The sequence below is a fragment of the Protopterus annectens genome, chromosome 10.part0 (genome assembly GCF_019279795.1).
Source record: "Protopterus annectens isolate FY-2018-M chromosome 10.part0, PAN1.0, whole genome shotgun sequence".
Classification (NCBI taxonomy): Eukaryota; Metazoa; Chordata; order Ceratodontiformes; family Protopteridae; genus Protopterus; species Protopterus annectens.
This window is the reverse complement of record NC_056744.1, coordinates 1441029004-1441055809: the sequence shown is the minus strand read 5'-3', so window position 1 is coordinate 1441055809 and position 26806 is coordinate 1441029004. Positions and strand designations below refer to the sequence as shown.

At 42.3% G+C, this 26806-nt stretch overlaps 1 protein-coding gene across 1 annotated transcript in view; it reads left to right on the top strand.

Annotated features, from left to right (window-relative positions):
- STXBP3 (syntaxin binding protein 3) overlaps positions 1-26806 on the top strand; it is a 758101-nt gene that overhangs the window by 628605 nt on the left and 102690 nt on the right. The window contains exon 16 of the mRNA XM_044086884.1: positions 15025-15170. Within this exon, the coding sequence (XP_043942819.1) occupies positions 15025-15170 (146 nt within the window). The remainder of the gene's footprint in view (positions 1-15024; positions 15171-26806) is intronic.

Here is a 26806-nt window from a genome sequence, read left to right as displayed (position 1 = left end):
AAAGTTGCGTACACTTACCATAAATGTAGATGTTCCAGTGTATTCACCGTTGCAGTCCTGGTTTCCCTCCCTCCATCACTCTTTATTCTCTTTCTTTCCTTACAAGGGACATATTGGTATTTATTTTCCACTGTTGGGGTTCTTCCACCAGAACCTGGCCTCCTACTTTGGGAGCTCTTGACAAGGCAAGAAAAACTGAAGTAATGGCGTCGGCTGCCTTACTTTATACTACTGACGACCTGACATCAGACCTCAAGAGACAGCAACCGATGCAGAAATACTAAGCCTCTGGTATTCGGGACGGCCGAGGGCTACCCTGGCAGGGATAACTCAAATGTGATGACTGCAACAGTGAATACACTCGAACATCTACATTTATGGTTAAGTACACAACTGTACTTTTTAGAGCAAGAGAAGAAGCACATAATATTATGGCAGTAGGGGAGTTTTTTTCCCCATGTAGTTTTCAAATTCCACACTGACAAGTGAATGTGGCAGCTTGTCCCAGTGGTTGAAGTAGATGAGCTTGGATCAAATGTGTTTCAATGGTATTACAGAAAGTATATAAATTTTGTTTCTCTGTGACCCACTGTCTGGCTCCAGTTAAGGTTTCTTCTAAAAGATCTGTTTAATGTAAGGAAAAGTAGACATTACTCAGCCCCACCATTTAGACCAAACCTCTTCCTTCCAAGTTTGAGATGTTAAGGCTGAAAAGCAGCATCTAAATGTAACCACTGGCATAGTTTGGCTAGCAAAAGTAAGGAGCTTGATGACATGGAGGAGAAGTCACTGTAACGGATGACATGGAGGAGACAAATGTAAGTTGATCACCATTATAGTGATCGAGTCAGCCATAGGGTGAGCTTTTTACAGTGAAGACTAAATGTTTTCTTCCCATCCTTCTTTGCAGAGATTTCCAGCATTATGCAGTTGCAGATTGATAGGTTGGTGGCTACTATTAAACATCTAGAAAATAGGACTGTCCTCTGTTGCCTGATCTTCCCCCAACCTCAGACTCCTAGGGTCAAAGTAACTCTGTTCACTCTGACTGTTGCCTTTTCATGAGGACTAGAATGAGCATCAGTGCCCATCTGCATCAGCTTTCACCATGTGTCATTCATTGCTTGCTCACTTTTCCAGCACACCACCATACACCAAACCAGTGTTATTTCGACTAGAATCACTTTACCTGGTTTGTGGATATTGGATGCAAGATAGGAGCAGTATCCATGTTTCATATAATCATCCCACAGGCCCTAATCTTACTGAAGACTTGCTAGCTGCTGTCAGCATTCCACACACACTATTCCATTGTTAATGTGTCATGCTGCCATCAGTGGTGCAGGTTTCTTTTATTTGTTTTACATTTGTTAACTTATTCAAGCCTAAAATGCCTTTTTTTTTAATGTATTTTCAGTTCACACCCATAGCTCCTTACGGCATTCACTCTTTTTTTTTTTTTTTTTGTCTTGCTGCTTTAACAAATCAACTTAACAGCTAATATTAGGCAGTATTAGAAAGTGCAAGGAGTTATCAAAGTGACAATGAGATTGTCAATCTAGGATGTGTTGCAGTATAGACATTAATCACTGTTTTTCATATATTATTCATATTGTTGTATTTGTATTCATATTTTCATAGCTAAGCGCCCGATATGTTATTGAGAGGTATGATGTGATATGCCATGGTGGGAGATGGGGAAATTCATTATCAATGTTTTATATCATGCTATACATGAGATATTGCAAGTCGTTTGTTAGTAATTTTGGAAACATTATTTCCATATGTACTTCATACTTCAAAAACCAAGTGACTTGCAAGCCGTTGCATGACATCAGGTGAAACGTTCAGATGGTGATCAGGAAAACTGTCTTGATATTTGCACTGTAAGTTGCACATCTTGAGAGATATTCAGTGTTGTTTGTATTGCCAAGTCTACAATTAAGCATATGTTTTCATATTTCTGTCACTGTTTCAGTAAACATGCACTCGGAGAGGTATTTCTTGCTGCCATGTGAAATCTTATGTCTGGTTAAGAGTACAAAACACAAATCCAAAAGTAGCTGGGGATGAAGCTCTCCCAAAAAAGCAAAATGCAGTAACAGAAGTCTAAACTGGGAGTCAACAAACACGGCTCTCTTAATATTAAATAAAAGACAAAACTTTTATTCAGGTACAAATTAGTGAGCGCTTTCGTGCCTCCTGGCACTTCAGACAATACAAACACTGCAAAAATTTCAATAAAAAGGGGTTGCCTCACCCACATTATTTCACAGCAACCGATCATGTATCTACAGCAATTAAAATTCACCTGCTGACAATCAACAAATGTAATGTGAAGGCAAAGACTTCATATATCAGCTAGCTTAGAAAATCCTTACATACAAAATACAAAAAACTAATTTGTACCTGAATAAAAGTTGGCTTTTATTTAATATTAAGAGAGCCATGTTTGTTTACTCCCAGTTTGGACTTTCTGTTATGTCTGGTTAACTAAAATGTTCTCATCATGTATGTACAGGTTACACAGTTTCCAAGATATGAGAATTTGTTAGTGAAAGTTTAGCAAAAAATATAATTTGGGTTTGTGTACATTATGATAGTGTTTATGGAAAGACTATGAATGCACTAAATTATCAATGTAAAGAATACGTCTTACTGATAACATTACTATTTGTGCAGTTTTAATAGCTTTTACACAATATTTACATTTATCTGACTTGGGCTTTTTAAGTTTACTTTTCAGAAAACGCTCAGGAATGCTAGCTGTATGGGCTGCTAAAGGTATGACATTCCACACCACATTGTTACCGAGTTATTCGGGTAGGTGCATTGGAACAAAGACCCTTTTCAAACATGACCCAGGCCATATGGCCACAGAAGGCAATATTATAGAGTACATTTCTCAAGTACTACTATATACCCTTATTTCAGAAATAAATTAAGTATGTAGATTGCAACAATAAATGTATAAGATAAAATTGTTTTTATAAATACAAATTCTTCTTCTTTTGGCTTTTCCCAGTTAGTCACCACAGTGGATCGCCTGACCCGCTCATAATTGACAGTGGAGTTTTACGGTGTCGAGTTGCCAGCACAACCTTCCACAGAAAGCACAAACATGCATGCACTCACACCTAGGGCCAATTTAGAGTGTCCAATCCACCTACAGTATGTCTTTGGGATGTGGGAGGAAACCGGAGCACCCAGAGGAAACCCACACGACCACAGAGAGGACATGCAGACTCCGCACAGAAGGCACCCCAGCCGAGAATCGAACCGGAGAACCTCTTACTGTGAGGTGGCAATGCTAACCACTGCACCACCGTGGCTGCCCTTTATAAGTACAAATTCTGTCATAATATTCCTAGTAGGTTTTCTTCTCCACTCTCACTCTAACTGCATATTTTTCTTCTTTGTTTCTCTAATTTGCCTTCAGTAATTTATAAGTAAAAATTATTGAAGGCAAATTAGAGAAACAAAGAAGAAAAATATGCAGTTAGAGAGAGTGGAGAAGAAAACCTACTAGGAATACTATGAGAGAAAGGAATTCTGGTTAGTAATAGGAGAGATAAGTATGGAGTAGAAATGAGTAAGTCAAATCGAAGGTGTTTTTGATTACAAATATTTCTTTGAGGGAGTACTGAAATGTAGTAAAGCTGTGTGTGTGTGTGTGGAAAGAATTGTAACAATGCTAAAATAGATGATGGGGGTAATGGAGATGTGCTATAGAGTGGATTGCCATTGAAAGCAAGCTGTAGAGTTCAGTGCTAGTGGACCTATTGCTACTAACACTGGCTGTACATGCAGTGGGACTTTACCAACCTTGAAGCCACTAATAAATCTGCCACAGATAGTACCAGTTGCAGAGCAGCACATGTTTGTACCAGCACCTTGTCAGTAATAGCAATGCTTAGTCGTCATTTGTCTACTTGAGTCCCACAAATCATGTGGTCTCGTTGCACCAACAGTTCTTGAGTCTGCCTCCAGTTTGTGTGCCAACATTTCACCCCCACCCCCCCCTGACTCAGCCAGCATTTAACACACCTCTTCTAGCACCAGCACAGCACTTAACCTCTTCTGCACAGTCTATGAAAGACAAGCTTCCATTGATGCAGCAGTTACAGTTCAAAGTTATAGGTCATGCTTCAGTGATCCTATCAACAGTGACAGGCATTTTTTTCTCTGTCTTGGTAACCAGCTAATACACGTGAGGCTTCAAACACAGGTGACTGCATCCCGATGCCTCATCCTCACTTATGACTACTACCTTTAATCTCCATAAAGGCTTTGTTGGGCCAGACATTCCCTCCATCAGCATCAACACAGTTGGTCAACCAGCAGTACAAACTCCATTATCTGTTCCTTCAGGCACACTCCGAGGCTAGATGTTCACCTGACCGATAATGTTATGGAAGGTGCCACAAAAGCAGCAGGAGCCTGCATTGCTGTTCATAGGGAGATACTAGGCTATTGGTCCAGAGGCCCTTATAAGCCTAGCCGAGAACTTTACCCATGTTGTTCATTGTTGTCTGTAGTTACACCTCCTCGCATTCCCTGAAGAGATGAAAGCATCCTTGTTGATGCATCTTTTAAACACCACCTTTATTTTGGGCCCAAGATTAGCAAACACCTGAAGGTAGTGCAAGGGACATTACAAACCCTTTCTTCTGCTAGGGTTAAATGTTTCTTTTCCCATTGCACTCTGTTCCATTATATCACTGATTACTTTGGGTTCAGTAGAACCCTCAGCCACAACAGGATGCTGGTGGGAAGAGAAGTCTCTCCGCTTATTTCATCACAGCCACTTGTCTAGACATTGAGGTGGTAGGTGCCTCCTAGTAAGGGGGGGCAGCAGCAAACTGTTTGCAACTTCAAAATGGACCACAGTGATTCTAATTCTGTGGCTGTTTGCTTTCAACCAAGTGATAGTCAAAAGTGCATCTCTTGCTCCTGACTCAGCGGAGACCTGTCATAAGAGCCAGGTGGATAGGGAAGGTAGTCTAATCCCAGGCTGTAAAGCATACCCTTGTCTGATGTTACTCCCCTTTAAAAAAAACTGAAAAGGATGAGGATGCAAAACCTCCAGCAAAAGAGCCATCCAGATGGTTCTCGCAGAGAAATAGACTTGAACAGTACTCCAGATTCCATTACTACCAAAGAGGTCACAGGTCCCCTTGAGGTTCATCAGCTTGAACCTCTTCATTGCCAAAAACTCCTGTTGTATGATCATCCTTCATTGGGTCCCAGTTGTAAGAGATGTAGAAGTGCAGACCTAACATCTGTGTAAAGTTAAGTGAGATTACAGGCAAATAAAATGATGGTGCTCATCCATCATTAAATAAAATTAATTTGACTGAAAACTAAAGAGGCATTGATTCTTTAGTTTTACTTCATGGTAGCAGTGGCAGAGTACAAGGAGGTGTCCTTCAATATCACTGTTGCATATTGTTTATACAGGGCATGTTCTGCCAAGGATAGTCTAACGTCTGGTCAGTATACCAAAGTCTTTAGGTCTTACAAGTGCCATATGTCTCACACATGCTCCCCACACACACCATAGGACATAAAGGTGACATACAGGCTAAACACTTAGAACTTCTTTGTCACCAGTCGAATGTCATTAATGAATGCCAGTCTGAACACCTTTCTGCTGTGCTGATTATCAAGCCGATGTCAGATGTGTCCTGTTAGGATTTCTTCTTTCCTTTTTTAAATTTTGTTTGGCAATTGTGTTCACATCATCCAGAAAGGGAAAATATCAGTGAGAGAGGCAGATGTCCCATAGACCAGTGTCTTTTTTGCTTGGGTGCTTCCCATGACCATATGCAGTGTTCTATTTGTCCAGCATTTGTGCCCAAAATGTCCAATAGAGACCATCACGAGTGTCTTTTTTGCTTGGGTGCTTCCCATGACTATATGCAGTGCTCTATTTGTCCAGCATTTGTGCCCAAAACTGTACATAGTAATTTATCCTTCTTGTCCATATATCTTGAGAATCAATGACTTGAGCTGTTGGCTCAGGGTATTATGACAGAATCCTCTTGTCCTGAGGGCTAGCCGTCTACCAAGAAGAAGGCCAAAAAGATGAGGTGTAATCCACTTGCTGTCCAGCCTCTTCCAGGGTTCTCTCTAGGAGCTGGTGAAAGCTCTGAAAACCATGCAGTGCTTGCCTCTGATGCCTCTGCCACAATCTCATTGGAGGTCAGCATGGATCCAAATTTTCGCACATCCTTGGAGGCTTTTCCACATTGAGAAAGAATCTCAGCTGATAATATCCAAGGGGGATTCTTCAGATTTAGTAAAGGTGGAAATGCCTACTACCATAATTGAATTTCATCAAGGATCTGAACTCCAAGGGTGCATAGAGCAGATGTCCAGCTCAAGAAAGAGCCAAAAACCAAGTATCTTTCCCCTATTATTACAGTCCTCCAGCACGAATGAATGGCAGAATTTTACTCAGTACTTTCAAAGTCTTGACATATTCTCAAGAGGTGTCTGTCCCTGCCCCTTCTTGGTCTTCCACCCCTGTTAAGAGGCCTAATGATTTGGATTCCTTTGACAAGGATTTGCTTTCTGGGGAGGAATACCTTCCTTACACTTCTCATATTCCTTCACCTGTAGACTGTTTCATAGGAAGTGGAGTCTTTAAGTCCAGATTCCCCTTTGGAAGAATTATCTTTTGGGGATACTATTACTCACATGATTGAGTATTTTAAATGGGTTTTTCCCAGATCAATGACATCCAATAGGTGTTATGAGCATCTACAAATGGAGCCTGCCAAGCCATCTGCTACTGTTTTGGCAGTCCTTTTGGGCACTTTTACTGCTGCCTTGTTTGTTCCTGATTCACAGCCTAAGAAACCTGACAGGTTCTACAGGGTGACTGAGGATTGCAAATTTTTATATAAATGCCCTTGTGTTCATTCTGTGATTTTAGTCTCCTCTGCTAATCCTTCTACGCTGTTGCTATCTACTAAGCTTCTTTCTTCAGACAAGGAAAGTCAGGCTATGGAAAGGTTTGGTAATAAAGCATATACTTCTGTTAGCCTGTATTTTCAGGCTGTTAATTACCAGACCCACATTACCAGGTATGTTAAGTATGTTCTGGCTCTTCTTTCCCAGGTAACTAAAGTGGCATCTGACCTTCCTGATTCTGATGAAAAGGCTTCTGCTCTTTCCCTGCTTGGGTCCACTTCTCAGGTTGCCCATCACTCATTTAAAATGCAGCTGTGATGCAGCTGATGCTCTTCCAGGGCTACTGCTTTTGGCTCCGTGATGAGGTAAGGCTTTACCTGATGATATTAAAGCCAAGCTTTTGGATGCCACTCTGAGCAACAGAAATCTTTTTGAGACTACCGCTGCTGACTTGCAGTCCTTCCAGGATAAGAGTAAGGACTTGCAGGAACTCGAACAAATCTTTGTCTTCCCTATCCCCAAATTCCAGAAGAATTTTCCTTTAAGTCTGCCTTTGTTCCTAGACACTCTCCTTCCTCTTCAATGTAAGAAGGGTTCTAGGGGTGTTCCACCTGCTAAAGCCACTCAGACTGCTTTATCCCAGAGCCTTCTTGTCAGGACAAACCTATTTCTATTTTGGACTTTTCTTCCCATTGGACAAATTCCCTTGTCTCTCTGCCTTTTCCTATCTCATCCAAATAGGCATCAGATCACCTCAGATTCTTGGGTGGTGTCCATTATCCGTCAGGGATATTTCATGGTTTGGAAATCCCTTCCCCCATCCCTCAACCTCCTTCAGAACAGTTTCATTTTCCAGATGTTCTGCAATCCCTTTTGGATCAGAACTCCATTCAGAATGTTCCACCCACCCAGGTGGGAAAGAGGTTTTGCTCTAGAATGTTTTTAGTTCCTCAGAAGGAAAGGTAGATGAAGGCCAGTTCTGCACTTTTCCTTGTTCAACACCTTTTTCAAGGTTCCTTCTTTCTGAATGTTCTCTTCAGACCTTGTTTCCTCTTCTTTCAGGCCTTCTTGGCTTTTATAGACTTCAAGGATGCATATCTTCCCATCTTCTTTCACCCTCTGTTCAGGAAAAGTTGCCGTGTTTCTTCCTTGCATTTTCAGTTTTTTGTTTTGCTGTTTGAACTTTCTATTGCTTCAAGGGTAGTCCCCAAATGCCTCACTCCTGTCATTGCTTTTTGCAGGATTCAGGAGATTTAGATTTCCCCATCTAGATGACCTGCTCATTCAAGCTTCTGTTGCAGGGCCTTTGGTTCACCATAAACCTTCAGAATTCAGTCATATAATACCTTCCCAAGATCGTGTTTTCCTTGGGTGTAGGCTTCAGACTGTTACCATGCTGCCATCACTCCCTGCACCCAAGGATTTGTCTTTGACAACCTTTGTCCAGTCTCCTCTTCCTCTGTCATTATCTCTCATGGCCATAGAATTTCTCAGGGTTCTGGGATTTATAGCCTCCACCATTCCCATGCTCCCTCTCTCCAGGGAATCATATGAGGAAATTTCAGTGGTATCACAAATTAATGTGGTTCCAACATTACCACCCATGGGAATTCCCTGCTCCTTTTTTCCTCGTCTCCAACGCAAGCCTCAGTAGTGGATTCATCATCTCTGCCAACCCAGGACTTCCCTTGCAGGCTCCGATTCCTTCTCAGGAGCTGTTCACGGATGCCTCAGACTTGGGGTGGGGTGCTTCTTGTGGGCCCCTAAAAGTTCAGGGTCTCTTCATCAAAGGTCAGATCATGTCAGCATGAAAGAGATGAGACCTCTGCTCCTGGCTATACAAGCTTTTCATTCCCTTTTTCATCCAGGCCCTCTCAAAGTCTTCACAAACAATACCACTGTGATGTGGTACATCAAAAAGTCGGGGGGGGTACAAGGTCATCTTTCCTTTGCAGACTAGTTGTTCAGGTCTGGGATCTAGCTATCAAGTATCAAAGCGGCTCTTCATGTTTACATTCCCTCAAAGTGCAGCCTTGTGCCAGACTGTCTTTGAGCAAATTCAAAAGACAGGCTCCACAGAGATGTGTTCCTGGACATAGTCCATCAGTGGAGTATTCCTCGGGTAAATTTTTTTGCTTCATCTTTGAAGAGACAACTTCCACTATTCTGTTAGAATCCCAAGCCCTCTGACTTGGGAAGTGGACACCCTGTATTTTCCTTGGAAGGTAATGTTTCTGTATACCTTTCCCCACTTCCTGTGTTGCCATGAATCCTGCCCAAAATCTGACAGGTCTCTCCTAAAATCTTGCTGGTTACTCCCTTTTGGCCCACGAATCATTGGTTCACCTTCATTCTCCACTTTGCTGTACCCACACAAGACCAGTGATCTCTTATCTGTCCTCACCTGTCCACTCTTCATATGTGACTGTGGGTGACACACTTGATGCCTTTTTGGCATCCTTTTTTTGAGGACGTATTCTGGGTTCTGCAGGAGACCCACTACCAGAAAATTATATATGTAAAATGGAAAGGATTTTCTGCTTTGTACCTCTCCCCATCAGGGTCATCTGTCTGTGGAGGTTCCTCTGGTTCTCTCTAATTTGTGTGATCTGCTGCATACTGGGTTGGCGTACTCTTCAGTTAAAGCTCACCTTTTAGCAATTTCTGCTCATCTTCCCTTAAATCCTCTTCTTGACTCTTTGTTTGAGGTTAAGCAATTCATATCAGGCCTCTCAGAAAGCCTATTCCTCCTCCTTGGGACCTCAATTTTGTACTTGAAAAGTTGACCCCAGACTCTCTCTGAGCCTGTTTCTTCAATGACTTGCTACATGTACTCTGAAGACCGTTCTTCTTTTGGCTGTTACTTTAGCAGAAGGAGTGTCTGAACTTCAGGCTTTAGTGGGCTATTCCTTTTTTATTTTTTTGTACAGGCAGGATGTCTCTTATGCCTGAGGGTGGTCAGAGTTGTCCCTTAACCAGTCTATTCATCTTCCTTCATTTTTTCCTTTTCCGTAGTCTGGTAGTGAGAAGGTTCTTCACACTTTGAATTTGCATAGGCAGATCAGGTATTTGGATAAAACAAAGGCAGTTTGCAAGTCTGAGCTGATTTTTGTTTCTTTTCATCCCAGAACTTTGGGTTTGGCAATTTCTATGCAAATGATCTCCTCCTGGATCTCTAAGGACATTTCCTTTTGCAATTCTCTTTACATGACAAATGTCTATCTTCATCATTAAGGCACATTCTGCTAGGGCAGTTTTCTCCTCTGGTGCTTTTTTCAAGGGTTTTGTTACCAGTTCGAGCCTTGAGGCTTCTACTGGTCCTCCCTTCATACTTTCACTAAACATTACAAGTTAGATGTTATTTCCAGGGCCAGGGCAGGTTTAGCCAGGGCTATCCTGCATAGTTTTGTAGTGTTCTGTTCTTTGCGTACCTCCTCTCAGCCTTCTTCTTAGCTCTTGTATTCTCCCTTCAGTGAAGAATACAATAGCAGTGATATGGAAGGACATAGTACACTTATGTAAAATCTTATAATAACAGTAGATGTCTTTCTCTTCACTGTTGCAATATTTGGTCCCTCCCTCCTCCTCCCTCAGTTCTAGCTCTTGCCCTGTATTTGTATTGCTGTCCTGGCCAAGTGGTCTTTATTCTCTTTCCTTCTGATGTTTTTTTGCCCTTTTGCATGTACATGTTTTCTTTTGTCCCTGAGGGTACTCTCTTCCTTCTGGGGCATTTCAGTTCCACGTCACCTTTATGCCCTATGCCATGCACTGGGAGCAAATGTGTGATGTATGGCACCCATAAGACCCTAAATGCTTTTGTATACTGGCCAGATATTGGGCCATCCTTGGCAAGAGATTGCTTATGTAAAGAATACTGCAACAGTGAAGGGAAGGACGTCTACTGTTACGGTAAGATTTTACACAACTGTACTTTCTACCAGGGCTAATACAAATCTAAACCAGGGGAAGATAAGCCCATAGAGGACAGATACGGCATAATGTAGACCAAAAGTTCTTCTCACGGATAACTGTCTTACAAGCTTACCTTTTAAGATTAAGAACACAGGACTTTGCAGAATTGCACATCTTATGTTTTCCATCAAGAACTCTTCAGCCCTACCCACCAGTAGCATCTCATTTTTGTGGTTGACATATTTTGACCTTTAAGCCAACTTTGTTGACCAATTTGCAATTGAATAGACTTGCCTTGTGTCATAAAATACTACCAACTTGGTTGTCATGACTTAGAGCACTGAATTTTAGTTTGTCCTTTCACTAAGATGGTGATGTATTGCCTTTTAAGAAGATACCTTGTGAACTGGATTAGACTTGAGGATTGAGCATCCCTTAATCTACATTTATCAGATGTTCTACCTTATCACTTTTGCACTGTTCCTTACGCAAGGTATTCCCTGCCAGGGGTAGCCCAACATCCAATAAGTATACCACAGCCTGAGTAATATATAGACATCTTACGTCACACGTATGCTCCCCACTGAAGGCAAAGGGCATAAAAGTGACATACGGATGCACATACCTCAGAACTTCTTTGCCACCAGTCCCAACACCATCACTGATAGAAAGTCTGAATGCTCCTACTTTTGTGCTGGTTACTGAGCAGTGTTTCAGATAAGTGCCCTGTTGGGTTTTCTTATCTGTTTTTACTTTCATTTTTTGTGAGTTAACATGACATCCAGAAAGGGAAATTGTCAGTATGTGAGGCAGATTCCCCATAAAGCAGTCTCTCCTTTTTGGGTGTTTCTCACGACCAAACGGTGTTCTGTCTGCCAAGTTTGTCCCCAAGACCCTACATAGTCATCTCTCCTCCTCATATTTACCTAGTGAACCAATGTCTTAAATCATTGGTGCAAGGAGCTATAGTAGAATCTTTCTGTCGCAAAGATCAGATACCTGCCAAGAAAAAGGCATGCCTCCCCTGGACATATCTGTTGAGGCTGGTGAAAGCCCAGAGGATTGCCCGGTTGTTGTCTTGGATTCTTCTCCCACGATCTTGTTGGAGGCAGGCATGGATCTGACTTCTTGCACCTTGTCAGAGGCTCTCCAAACATCTCCTCTGGATGTTGAAGGAGATCCTTGGCTGATTATTTCTGAGGGCCAAGGGGGATACTACAAATCCTAGTTCAGTAGGCGATTCCTACTACTTTGGTTGAGTAAAATGTTTTCTACCTTTTTTTTTTTTTTTTTGTGCCAGAGTCCCAAGTCTGCAAGCTTGGAAGGTGGACACTCTTTCCCTTGGAAGGGGGTGTTTCTCTACACTTTCCCTCCATCAGATTCTGTGGGTCCTGCTCAAGATCAAGCAAGACTCCCCCAAAATCCTTGCCCCTTTTGGCCCAGACAGCATTGGTTCCTCCTTCACCTAGCCAGGGGCAATCATTACAAGTTTCCTCACAGGGTGGACCTTCTTGCCCAAGACAAGATGTCTCTGATCCATCCTTACTTGTCCACTCTTTAACTGACACTGTGGGTGATGGTGCTAAGCCTTTTAGGCACCTTTTTTTCTGAGGATGTGCTTAGGGTTCTGCAGGAGACCAGAAAACCCACTACCAGGAAATTGTATACTGGGTTAGCATATTCTTCAGTTAAAGCTCACCTTTCAGCTATTTCTGCTCGTCTGCCATTGACTCCTCCTCTTGCCTCTAGCTTTGAAGGCGTCTTTCATATCAGACCTCCCAGGAAGCCTATTCCACCTTCCAGAGACCTCAGTTTTATACTTGAAAATTGACTTGAGCTCCTTTTCAGCCTTCAGCTTCCTTACAACATTGTACTTAGAAGACTGTTCTTATTGTGGCCTTTATTTCAACTAAGAGTCTGTGAACTCCAGGCTCTTATAGCTGTTCTGCCTTTCTTGATTTTTCATAGGGATGGTGTCTCCTCATACTAATCCCTCTTTTATACCTAGAGTGATCATTGAATTGTCTCTTAATCAATATATTAATTTGCCTTCCTTTTTTCCTTCTCTTCAAGTTACTGGTGTGAAAATTCTTCACACTTCGGATTTGCATAGACCGCTTGGATGATGTTTTGATAAGAGTAAGGCCATTCACAAATGTAGGCAACTTTTTGTTTCCTTTCATCCCAGATGTGTAGGTTTGGCTGTTTCTAAGCAAACCATATCCTCCTGGATCTTTAAGACTATTTATTTTTGTTATTGTTTTCATGGTAATTGTTTCTTTACCTCAAGTCTCATTCTACCCCAACTATTGCTTCTTCTGGTGCATTTTTTAAAAGGACTGGATACCAGTTCCATCCTTGAGGCTGTCACTTGGACTTCTGTCCGTACATTCACTAAGCATTACAAGTTGGATGTTGCTTCCAGAGCAAGAGCTGGCTTTGTCAGGGCTACCCTGCATGGTAGTCTAGAGGGCTCTTCTGTGCCTTCCTTCCTCTTCCCAAGTTTCCTCTTGAGCTTTTGTATTCTTTCTATAGAATACTGTAGCAGTAATATGGAAAGATACAGTACAGTTGTGTAAAATCTTACCATAGCAGTAGATGTCCTTCTCTTCACAGTTGCAGAATTCACTCACTCCCTCCTCCCCCTTTTGATGTACCATATTCTGCCTTTCTTCCTTGCCTGGAATTCATTTTCTTTTTCTTTTTTCTTCCTCCTCCTGGATGCACATGTTCCTCCTAGATCTTGGAATATTTGTTCCTCCTGGGGCTTTTCAGTTCTGAAGTATGTACATCACCTTTATGCCCTATGCCTTGAGCAGGGAGATTGTGTGACACAGTGTCTATATACATCTAAGGCTTTGGTGTACTGGCCAGGCATTGGGCTCCCCTTGGCAACAAATTCCTTATATAAAGAATACTGCAGCAGTGAAGAGATGGAACTCTACTGTTATAGTAAGAGTTTACACAACTGTACTTTCTTGAATATGACGGAAGGTTTTACTGTCCTTGAAGCGCATCTTTAGTGAAAATTGGAAAGAGCATTGAAAGTGCAGAATGTGGCCCTTATTGAGAAATTTAGAGTTGTACAAGTCATAAATGAAATTAATTCCCAAGTGTAAACCCCTTACAGTAGGCCTTCAGGATATGCTTAGTCCTGTCTTCGCAGTCCATCTAGACAGGTTCACCCAGGCGCTACTCATAGAATAACATTTGTAGACTCCCTTCTCAGTTTCCATTTGCTAAGAGGTCCTCTTCTGAAGTTCAGCGGTAATTAATTAGATCTTCAGCTTCTACCAGTTCAGTAGTGCCTACCTGGCAAGCCCTTTAAATGTTCATTTTTAGTAGTAGTCATTCCCATAGTTTGATTACAAGAATTTAAATAACGTTTCCCCTGTGAGCAGAGTGCATCAAACAATTTGGATACATTTCCATCAGAATTTCCAGAAAGTATGCCAGATCCATTTTGCACTGTTCATTGCTACACCGTGTCTACAAAAGAAGCTCTTCAGCAAAGACAAATGTAGACAGAGATACCTTCTTTGTCCAGGCTGAATTTCCATTCTAAGGGAATACAGTCTTTAAGGTCGTCTCTTGTCCATCAGAGATGCCTTTTTCATGTAAACTGTGGAAGTCGGGGCAGTTTGATGTTCATATCTTCATAAGTTCAGTAAGAATCTTCTCAGCGTGAATCAAGTAAAGGGCCCTGGACCATTCCATTTGTGCTGGGGGTCCACAATACGAAGGTACTAGGCAGTATTACATTGACTGCAGTTGGTGATGGTTAGCTCAGCTTCTGCAGAGCACTTCCTTAGCAGAATATTTCCTCTCCATTAGCTAAAGCATGTGTGTATCACTTTCCTTCTTGCAGTATGTAGGGTCTGTTTGCCTCATGCAGTGACAACATAAGCTAGAGGATAGTCTGAGTAGAATAATGTATTATATATTAGGTTGAGTCTTTTAAGTAAGAAGCACCACTTGAATCACTTTCTACAAAACTCAGTCTTTAAGGTCTGCTTTTTATGGTGAACAGCCACGTAGCTGTACTATTTCAAGTGTTGAGGTTTAAATTAATTAATGTGTTTTATGTTTTTCTATTTTCTTTCCATATTGGCTATCATACAGTATTCTGTGACTGAACTTAGAAAGATAAAACAACCACATATAAATGTAAATATATTTCATTTTTATTTTTAGTGCACGTCAGAATGCCACTATTCCAAGAAAAGATCTTAAAACTGGAACAAGACTAATTGTTTTTATAATCGGAGGTATGACTTTCTCTGAGATGCGCTGTGCATACGAAGTGACTCAGAAGCATCAACCTTTTGAAGTCATTATTGGTGAGTTTTTCCCTTTATTATAATTCCCAGTTGGACTTGTTAATTTTGAGTTTGACTACTGGCCAGCAGTCTGGTGACACCCAGTTCACCAAACCTCATAAGATTGAGAGGTAGGTACTGGCCCACTGCGGAATAGTAAAGCACGCTTTACTTATCAGGGTGTTCTTCGTGTTTCACTGTTGTAGTCATCACGTTCAGGTTATCTGCTTGCAGTAGCACTCAGTCGGCCTGATTAACAAAGTCTTGGGTCCTGCGTGCATTGCTGTCGCTTCTTCCATGACATCAGGTCGTCAGGGGTATAAAACATCCAGCTGATACCATTGCATCAGTCTTTCTTGCCGTGCAATGCCCGAAGCAGACTCAGTTCGCAAGTGCCAGTCGGCCGACTCCTGAAATTTTTGTTTGAGTTTCAGAACCAAAGTCTTCAACTAAAAGCTAAGTATCCCGTTGGGAAAACTTTTTCTTGCTCTAAACCGATGTCAGTAAAAGTAAATAATTGCATTACTTGTGGAAAGCAAATACCTCATAAAGATTTTCATTCGTACTGTATTCCTTGCCTAGGCGCTGACCATGATGTACCTCGCTGTCGGTTTTGTGCCTTATTTAAACCTCGAACTGTCCGTCGGTATATTTACTCTTCTAAATATTTTGGTGCTTGGTTCAATTATCCCGATATGTCTTTGGTAAGCCATCTGACTACAGACATTCCAAAAAAACACAAAGATAAAGACAGAGACAGGCCGCCGAGATCCAAAGCTGCCGATGATGCTTCTCCTAATCCAGTCGCCAGTTCGCTGGTACTCAGTCGCTTTCGCAGCCCCTGATACCCGCTACTTCAGATTCGCAGGCCTCTACTGAGACCCATTCTGAGTCCGGTATGCCGCAAGATGCTTCAGCTGTGGAACCTGCAGATGTCTCTACCTTGGATGGGTCCGGAACCGCTGTACAGTCACTGGCTTCTGAGGGTGTATTCAGGCCTACTGACTTGCGTATTAAACCAACGCCATCTTCTTCTTCAAGGCCTAAAACTCAAACCATGCCTAGAAAACTGACGCCCAGATCGCATGGCCAGGCCTGTATGCCTAAAAAACAAATGGTAATGGCTGAAGACCTTATTACTTTAATCAGGGGAAGCTAACCTTCCCCCTCTAAGAGACCTAGGACTGAGTATGCTTATGATGCTTCGGATCAGGATTCTGAATTTTCTATTTCCTGTGATGACCAGGATTTACTCTTATCTACCTATGAGGATTCTGATGCTGAGGACTGCATTCCCTCTGCACCCCCCCCCCCCCCCAGAGGATCTCTGTTTTGGTGAAACCTTGCATACCCTCAGGGAGCATTTTCGTTGGGAAAGTCAGGATTTTTCTGATTCTAAAAAGAGGCTTGGGGATTTCTTACTCCTGCCCTAGCACAGGCCTTTAGCCAAACCTCCCATACTAAACATTGTTAATGCCTTTTCGGAATGTAGCTTGGCCCCTGACTCTTTACGTCTTGCTCCCAGAAAACCTGATGGATATTACAGGGTCCCTGACTCTCTCAAGTTCCTTTTTAAAAATCCTACTGCAGATCCTGAGACCATTTCTCAGGGACCCAAGGGCATTAAAGCTACTACTGTCAAAAATCCTACCCCTCTGATAGAGACTCCAGGGTGCTGGATAGATGCGGTAAGAAGGTATACACTTGCAACTTTGGCCATTAGAGCCTTAAACCCTTAAACTGCCAGTTTCATATGTTAAAGTATCAGCAGCGTATTATTGGATTACTTAAACAAAAAATGATGTTGATTCCAAATTGTGCTGAAAATAAGGATTTACTGCATTCAGCTGAACAAGTTGGAAAACATACTTTGCAATGTGGTTTTGATTCACTAGAGGCATCTTGCAGGGCTGCTGTAACTGGGTCTGTACTTAGAAGGCATGCTTGGCTTAAGGAGCAATCCCTTGCCAGATCATGTTAAAGCAAAATTACTGGATGCTCCCTTAAACCAGGACCGCCTGTTTGGCAACAAGGTAAAAGTTCTTAAAAAAGTGGAGGAAAAAGCTAAATCAATGCAAACGGTTAAAGATTTTTTTACAAGTACAACTGCCATGGTTTAGTAGGCATTGGCCTTCCAAGAACTGGTCCTTTCCCTGCCTCTTCCAGACCTTCTCAGTCCAAACCCAGAGCCAGCAGAGCTCCCAGGCTTCAGTCTCAGGGACTAAGCAGTCACAGGACTAAGCAGTGGGGGCCTCCACTTGCAAATCTGGGAGTAATAAAACTCCCCCCTATGGTAAACTATCCCAGTGACTTATTTTTAAAACTGCCAAGCACTTCTCAACTGACTGCCCCTTTGGGGGAAAGATTGCCCTTCATGCAAAGAACTGGGAACTCATTACCCAGGACAAATGGGCTTTAAATATAGTGTCCCAAGGATATAGATTTCACTTCCACACATTACCAACACCAAGCGGGTGGCCAGATCTACCCCCAAATCAGTGGGCAGAGGCCCAAAAGCAAGTATTTCTCTCTTAAGCATGGGGGCTATTCAATTGGTACCAGAAGAGGAAAAGGGACAAGGTTTCTACTCAAGACTTTTCCTGGTACACAGAAAAGACAACTCATGGCGTCCTATCCTGGACCTGTCTACTCTAAACACCATTTTGGTGATTCCAAAATTCAAGATACTGACTCTTCACCAGTTGCTCCCTATGCTAGGCAAAGACACCTGGTTGGCAACACTAGATTTAAAGGAAGCATACCTGCACATCCAAATCAGGGAATCTTGCAGAAGGTAACTACGCTTCAAAGCAGGCTACACGCACTATCAGTTCTCTGCACTGCCCTTTGTCTTCTCTACAGTGCCCAGGATATTTACAAAGTGCCTAGCTCCAGTCCTTGCATTTTGCAGGCAAAGAAATATTCAAATGTACCCATACCTGGACAATTGTCTAATTCAGGCAGAAAGCCAGGACATACTTTTGAAGCATCTGGCCTTGGTACAAATGGTGCTAACTTGTCTGGGGTACACCATAAATGAAAATAAGTCACACCTGGTTACCCTGTCAACAAATTATATTCCTGGGAGCAAGCTTGAATACAACTTCCCAGATGGCTTTCCTTGCACCGGAGAAACAAATTCATTTGACAATCTACTTCAAACAAGTGGCCACAAAAACCCTGCTATCTGCAAGGCAAATACCACAAGCCTTGGGGTTCATGGCCTCCTGCATTCTTCTAATTCCATATGCAAGACTGCATATGAGGAAACTACAATGTTATCTAAAAAGCCGATGGTGTCAACATTCTCAGGATCTATAAGCAATGATTTCTATCATACCTTGCCTATGCCCAGAGTTCCTTTGGTGGGCAGAGGCCTGCCACCAAAACAAGGGACTACCTTTTACACTACCCCCTGCCGCCCAAACCCTAACATACGCATCAGACTGTGCATGGGGGGCTCACCTGGCAGGGAAGTGCATTCAGGGCAAATGGAACCCAAGTCAAATGCACCTGCATATCAATCAAAAAGAAATGTTACCTGTACATAATGCTTTGACAGCCTTCAAGGACCACATACTTAGGACAATTAATTGTAAGGACGGACAACACCACTGTTATGTGTTACATAAACAAGCAGGGGGGCACACATTCTTACCCGCTCTGCAGACTAGCCATGGCTTTGTGGAACACAGCCCTGAGCTGCCAAGTGCATCTACAAGCTCAAATCCTGCCAGGAAAACTAAACACACTGGCAGATGAACTAAGCAAAAACCTCATGGATGCACACAAGTGGAAACTGGAACCAAGGATTTTCAACATGTTGATAATCAAATGGGGAAGCCCAGATATAGACCTGTTTGCCTCCCCCCCAGAACTATCAATTGGACAAATTTTGCACAAGGACTCCCCACAATCAAGCTTGGAAAGTGGATATGCTGTCCTTCAGCTGGAAAAATCAGTTTATGCCTTTCTTCCTCTGCCTCTACTCTCCAAACTACTACTAATGATCAAACAAGACAAACCAAGGACGATTTTGATTGCACCGGACTGGCCACACCAGCACTGGTACCATCTCTTGCGCAGTGTGTTACTGTTGGCCCCACGGCACCTGCCTCAGACTCCTACCCTATTGTCTCAGCAGGAAAACCAGATTCTGCACCCTGAGCTTCAAACACTGAATCTAGCAGCCTGGCTAATTAACTAATCTCTCCTTTACCATCCCTCAGTAAACCAGTGATGGATATTATTTTAGAAGCAATGAGGCCTAGTACTAGAAAATCTTATGCTGAAAAATGGAGAAGATTCTGTGCCTGGAACCATTCTCAAGGGATGAGCACAGCAGTGCCCAATTTACCTCAGATTTTACAATACTTAACTGAGATGCTTCACAAGGGCCTGTCTTTCTCGTCCATCAAAAATTCACGCCTCAACCATTTCAGCTCATTATAACACAGAATCTCCCCTCTTCTCTCATCCACTGCTCAAGCAGTTCCTCAGAGGGGCCAAAGATTTACGACCACCCAGGAGAGCTCCAACTCCAGCCTGGGACCTCAAATTTGTAGTGGAGAAATTTACTCTCCCCCCTTTCGAGCCAGCTGCTACTGCAGACTTAAAATTCCTTTCTTGGAAAACAGCTTTCCCTTTAGCAATCACTTCAGCAAGAAGGGTATCTGAATTACAGGCCCTTATGGCAGTGGAGCCTTTCATCCTCTTTCATGCGGACAGGGTGTGTCCCTCAGGACCAATCCCTCCATGCCCAAGGTGAGTATCCAGTGTAGCCCTTAATCAGTCCATTCATTTGCCAACCTTCTTTCCTAATCCACATAAAGGGGAACTGATACTGCACTCAGATGTGTACAGACAACTTAGATTCTACTTGGACAGGCCTAAACCTCAAAGGAAATCTGAACAACTGCTGCTGGCATTTGCTGCAGGGGCAGAGGGGAAGGCTATTTCAAAGCAAACCATTTCCAGATGGATAGGCCATTGCATTCATTTCTGCTACAAGCACCATGGAAAACCTATCCCACAGGGGATCAGACCCCACTCAACCAGGGCTGCATCTACCTCTACAGCCTTTCTCAGAGGCGTCCCTACCTGGGACATCCTAGAAGCTGCTACCTGGAGTTCTGTACATACTTTCACCAAGCATTACCATCTGTCAATTTTCTCTAAATCCAGAGCTGGCTTTGCCACTGCCGTCTTGCAGGGCCTTATAGCTGGTCCTAATGCTGTCTATTTTCCTCCTCCCATCCTTAGCTTTGGGAATCTACCCAAATGTGATGACTGTAACAGTGAAACAGAAGAACATAGTACAGTTGTGTACACTTGCCATAAATGTAGATGTTCAAGTGTATTCACTGTTGCAGTCCTGGTTACCCTCTCTCCGGCCCCCTTACTTCTTTTGGCTATACCTCTACTCTCCTTTACTATGCTCAAAAGCTTTTTGGTGTATTTGCTTTTTTGTTAGTAGTATAACCTTGTAAATTTATAGATTTAATTACTTCCCATTAGGGAGGCACCTGACATCTGGGGCAAGACAAACTGATGTAATGGCATCGACTGCATGATTTGTACCCCTTACGACCTGACGTTACAGAAGAAGGAACAGCAACCAACGCAGGATCCAAGACTTTGTTAATCAGGCCGATTTAGGGCTACTGCAAGCAGATAACCCAAATGTGATGACTGCAACAGTGAATACACTCGAACATCTACATTTATGGTAAGTGTACACAACTGTAATTTCAGATTGCCCCATGCAGTAAACCTTGTCTTTTGCACCCTGAAGTGTCCTGAGGTGCCTGCGTGTTAAGAAAAATGAACTCCCCAACCACAGCCACAGCAGCCTCTGAAAACTGCCAGCTGCAAAATCAGAACCAGTATTTTTTTTTTCACTCCTGTAGATTTTGGCATTTTCGGGTGTCAGATTGATTTTTCTGTATCTAGGAGTGCAAAGCTACTTTTCTCTATGTTGTGGAACATTGGGATTGTAAAGGGCGAGTTCTAGATTGACAGTGTCCTGAATATTTGTGGTCTTTCTGAGCAAAGCATTAATTATGGTACATATTGTACTATGTCATAAATATTATCTTTATTAAATATGATTCAGTTTGTCATAAATACTCCATATTTCCAAACTTCTTCATCTTGTGTTAAGGAGCTTTAAAGTGGATTCTGAGCCAGCTTTAAGCTATTTCAACAAAACATGTAACTTTTTTAAGTAAGTGTAATTGGTTAGTAGTAACAGTGTAAAAGTAAAAAAAAAAAGAGATAAAAATACTTGTTATGCAGATGCCGTACTACATCTCCATATCAAACTTTAATATATAGTTCTGGTTTCACAGCTTGCCTTCGTTAGTCATCAAACAAGAATGATTAGAGTAAAGAATTACGCTATGCAGCCATGAGGGTTTTAAAAATGCTTATGCAAACACTGCCACCCAAAAAATCAAATTCTACACAATTTTGCTGTATATATGGCAAAATAATTCTTTCTCACTACTTATTGTGTGTGTGTGTGTATATATATATATATATATATATATATATATATATATATATATATATATATATCCCCTGATCCATTTCCCCATGCTCTTTTTAGCTTATCTGACTTGCTGCTTTTAACATCTTATAAATTTAGCAAATATGTACTGGGAAGCAAAAGTCGACTGGTATGTAATATTCAATTCATCATATTAGGCCATTCTTCCTGCTTTATTTCTGCTATTTTAACCCTCTTAATATGGCAGTTAACTTGTTCCTTTTTGTGGCACCTGGTTCATGTTGGAATTGATCCCAAATCATTATTTGGTGTGGTCTTCCAAATGGGAAATTACCTAAACCCAAAGCAGTATATTTCAGTATTATTGATTCCATTCCAGCATTATGTGATAAGTGTGCTGTGCACCCCAAAACATGTGTTGTTTGCAAACAGACTGTTAGCAACCCCTCGAATCCTCTCCTCACTAGTGTCTGTATTATAATTTCCCATTTGTTATACTACATAGACCTGCCAGGCCTCCCATTTTATCCATTAGTAAGCTTTCAAGCCAAATGTACAGTTTTATTTTCGTTGTAAAAGAGTCTTGAGAAGGCTACTTGATTGTGTTTATACATGTAATACCCCTTACCATCACATCTCACTAAGGATTAAGGATTGCCAAAACTATGCTATGCCTTGCACCTCCCCAAGGAAAAGATGCTACTTGTTTTTATAGAAATCTGGATGTGGGAAATAGGAACATGTGAAGTGTTTGCATATGTTGTGAGAAGTCTAACAGTAAGTCCTTCCACAACTAAAGAACTATTGCACTTTGTCATTAAGCATGCGTAGGATAATTCTAATGTCTTTTGTTAAGTGAAGTCAAAGGCACCCACTGGTAACTAACATCTTATTGCCCCTTAAGTGAGAGTAATCATTCCTAGGATCAACAGAAGTATCAATGAAGATTTCTTTGCCATGATCGGTTACATCCTGATAACACACAGTATCTATCTAATTCCAGACAAGTTTCATGTCTTTTTCTGAGTCACTCAGATGCCTATGCATATCATCCATAGAGAGGGCTACTTGATATTCTGTAACCTTTCCAATTTGCTGAGCTTAACTTAATGGTTAGAAGTTTCATATACAAAGCTAAACAAATCAGTGAAAGGAGACAGCCTTGACAAGGTCCCTCTGTTTTTCAAGAAAAACTCAGAAAGCATTACATGTAAATTTACTTGAGTAGATACTCATAATAAACCTGCCTCAACAGCTGTACAGAGTCTGATGTAGTCCCAGCCTGCACTGGCAGCATAGTGGGATAAAGCCCTAACTATGGCCAGAGTGACCTGATTTCAAATAGTATCTCCGACATTTGATGGTGCAGGCAGGGGGGATTTTCATGCCTGTCCAACGACACACACACAGGAGAGCACACACACACACACACTCACTCTGATCACATTACAGCTGTCTTATTTCCCTAGTGCAGATTGAGAATACACTGTATGGTGCTGATTTTAATCCTTTTGCATAGCTTTAATCTTTACAGAAGAACAGAGCCAACTTCCAATGATTAGGTGTGGCCTAATATATGACAAAAAGCCACATAACTTATGGGGTATCATCTGAAGGTACAGTAATACCTGCATCTGCTTACTCTAGCATGTACATATACTCTTTAGTTAAAAGCATTTTCATTCTAGAATATTTTTTTAAAAAACTCAATGCATAATAGGTATACAGAGAGCTTAGTTATTTCCTTTCCCTATAAATTTCAGGATAGAGATTCCCCAGTGAAGTCATGGCTAATACTCTGGTCAGATGCACTTCATACCCAGTGACGTAATTAAATCACTCAACCTTATAGTGCAGCCTTCGATAACTGCTTTCCATTACCTTTAAAAAGGCATTGGTTCAGTCATGCTGGAGAATAAAAAAGTTCTCAGTAATTATTTTAGTATTTCCACACATTACCAACACCAAGCGGGTGGCCAGATCTACCCCCAAATCAGTGGGCAGAGGCCCAAAAGCAAGTATTTCTCTCTAAAGCATGGGGGCTATTCAATTGGTACCAGAAGAGGAGAAGGGACAAGGTTTCTACTCAAGACTTTTCCTGGTACCCAGAAAAGACAACTCATGGCATCCTATCCTGGACCTGTCTACTCTAAACACCATTTTTGTGATTCCAAAATTCAAGATACTGACTCTTCACCAGTTGCTCCCTATGCTAGGCAAAGACACCTGGTTGGCAACACTAGATTTAAAGGAAGCATACCTGCACATCCCAATCAGGGAATCTTGCAGAAGGTAACTACGCTTCAAAGCAGGCTACACGCACTATCAGTTCTCTGCACTGCCCTTTGTCTTCTCTACAGTGCCCAGGATATTTACAAAGTGCCTAGCTCCAGTCCTTGCATTTTGCAGGCAAAGAAATATTCAAATGTACCCATACCTGGACAATTGTCTAATTCAGGCAGAAAGCCAGGACATACTTTTGAAGCATCTGGCCTTGGTACAAATGGTGCTAACTTGTCTGGGGTGCACCATAAACGAAAATAAGTCACACCTGGTACGCTGTCAACAAATTATATTCCTGGGAGCAAGCTTGAATACAACTTCCCAGATGGCTTTCCTTGCACCAGAGAAACAAATTCATTTGACAATCTACTTCAAACAAGTGGCCACAAAAACCCTGCTATCTGCAAGGCAAATACCACAAGCCTTGGGGTTCATGGCCTCTTGCATTCTTCTAATTCCATATGCAAGACTGCATATGAGGAAACTACAATGGTATCTAAAAAGCCGATGGTGTCAACATTCTCAGGATCTATAAGCAATGATTTCTATCATACCTTGCCTATGCCCAGAGTTCCTTTGGTGGGCAGAGGCCTGCCACCAAAACAAGGGACTACCTTTTACACTACCCCCTGCCGCCCAAACCCTAACAGACGCATCAGACTGTGCATGGGGGGCTCACCTGGCAGGGAAGTGCATTCAGGGCAAATGGAACCCAAGTCAAATGCACCTGCATATCAATCAAAAAGAAATGTTACCTGTACATAATGCTTTGACAGCCTTCAAGGACCACATACTTCCAGAACAATTAATTGTAAGGACGGACAACACCACTGTTATGTTACATAAACAAGCAGGGGGGCACACATTCTTACCCGCTCTGCAGACTAGCCATGGCATTGTGGAACACAGCCCTGAGCTGCCAAGTGCATCTACAAGCTCAAATCCTACCAGGAAAACTAAACACACTGGCAGATGAAGCAGAAACCTCATGGATGCACACAAGTGGAAACTGGAACCAAGGATTTTCAACATGTTGACAAGCAAATGGGGAAGCCCAGATATAGACCTGTTTGACTCCCCCCAGAACTATCAATTGGACAAATTTTGCACAAGGACTCCCCACAATCAAGCTTGGAAAGTGGATATGCTGTCCTTCAGCTGGAAAAATCAGTTTATGCCTTTCTTCCTCTGCCTCTACTCTCCAAACTACTACTAATGATCAAACAAGACAAACCAAGGACGATTTTGATTGCACCGGACTGGCCACACCAACACTGGTACCCTCTCTTGCGCAGTGTGTTACTGTTGGCCCCACGGCACCTACCTCAGACTCCTACCCTATTGTCTCAGCAGGAGAACCAGATTCTGCACCCTCAGCTTCAAACACTGAATCTAGCAGCCTGGCTAATTAACTAATCTCTCCTTTACCATCCCTCAGTAAACCAGTGATGGATATTATTTTACAAGCAATGAGGCCTAGTACTAGAAAATCTTATGCTGTAAAATGGAGAAGATTCTGTGCCTGGAACCATTCTCAAGGGATGAGCACAGCAGTGCCCAATTTACCTCAGATTTTACAATACTTAACTGAGATGCTTCACAAGGGCCTGTCTTTCTCGTCCATCAAAAATTCACGCCTCAACCATTTCAGCTCATTATAACACAGAATCTCCCCTCTTCTCTCATCCACTGCTCAAGCAGTTCCTCAGAGGGGCCAAAGATTTACGACCACCCAGGAGAGCTCCAACTCCAGCCTGGGACCTCAAATTTGTAGTGGAGAAACTTACTCTCCCCCCTTTCGAGCCAGCTGCTACTGCAGACTTAAAATTCCTTTCTTGGAAAACAGCTTTCCCTTTAGCAATCACTTCAGCAAGAAGGGTATCTGAATTACAGGCCCTTATGGCAGTGGAGCCTTTCATCCTCTTTCTTGCAGACAGGGTGTGTCCCTCAGGACCAATCCCTCCATGCCCAAGGTGGGTATCCAGTGTAGCCCTTAATCAGTCCATTCATTTGCCAACCTTCTTTCCTAATCCACATAAAGGGGAACTGATACTGCACTCAGATGTGTACAGACAACTTAGATTCTACTTGGACAGGCCTAAACCTCAAAGGAAATCTGAACAACTGCTGCTGGCATTTGCTGCAGGGGCAGAGGGGAAGGCTATTTCAAAGCAAACCATTTCCAGATGGATAGGCCATTGCATTCATTTCTGCTACAAGCACCATGGAAAACCTATCCCACAGGGGATCAGACCCCACCCAACCAGGGCTGCATCTACGTCTACAGCCTTTCTCCGAGGCGTCCCTACCAGGGACATCCTAGAAGCTGCTAGCTGGAGTTCTGTACATACTTTCACCAAGCATTACCATCTGTCAATTTTCTCTAAATCCAGAGCTGGCTTTGCCACTGCCGTCTTGCAGGGCCTTATAGCTGGTCCTAATGCTGTCTAATTTCCTCCTCCCATCCTTAGCTTTGGGAATCTACCCAAATGTGATGACTGTAACAGTGAAACATGAAGAACATAGTACAGTTGTATACACTTGCCATAAATGTAGATGTTCAAGTATATTCACTGTTGCAGTCCTGGTTACCCTCTCTCCGGCCCCCTTGCTTCTTTTGGCTATACCTCTACTCTCCTTTACTATGCTCAAAAGCTTTTTGGTGTATTTGCTTTTTTGTTAGTAGTATAACCTTGTAAATTTATAGATTTAATTACTTCCCATTAGGGAGGCACCTGACATCTGGGGCAAGAAAAACTGATGTAATGGCATTGACTGCATGATTTTGTACCCCTTACGACCTGACGTTACAGAAGAAGGAACAGCAACCGATGCAGGATCCAAGACTTTGTTAATCAGGCCG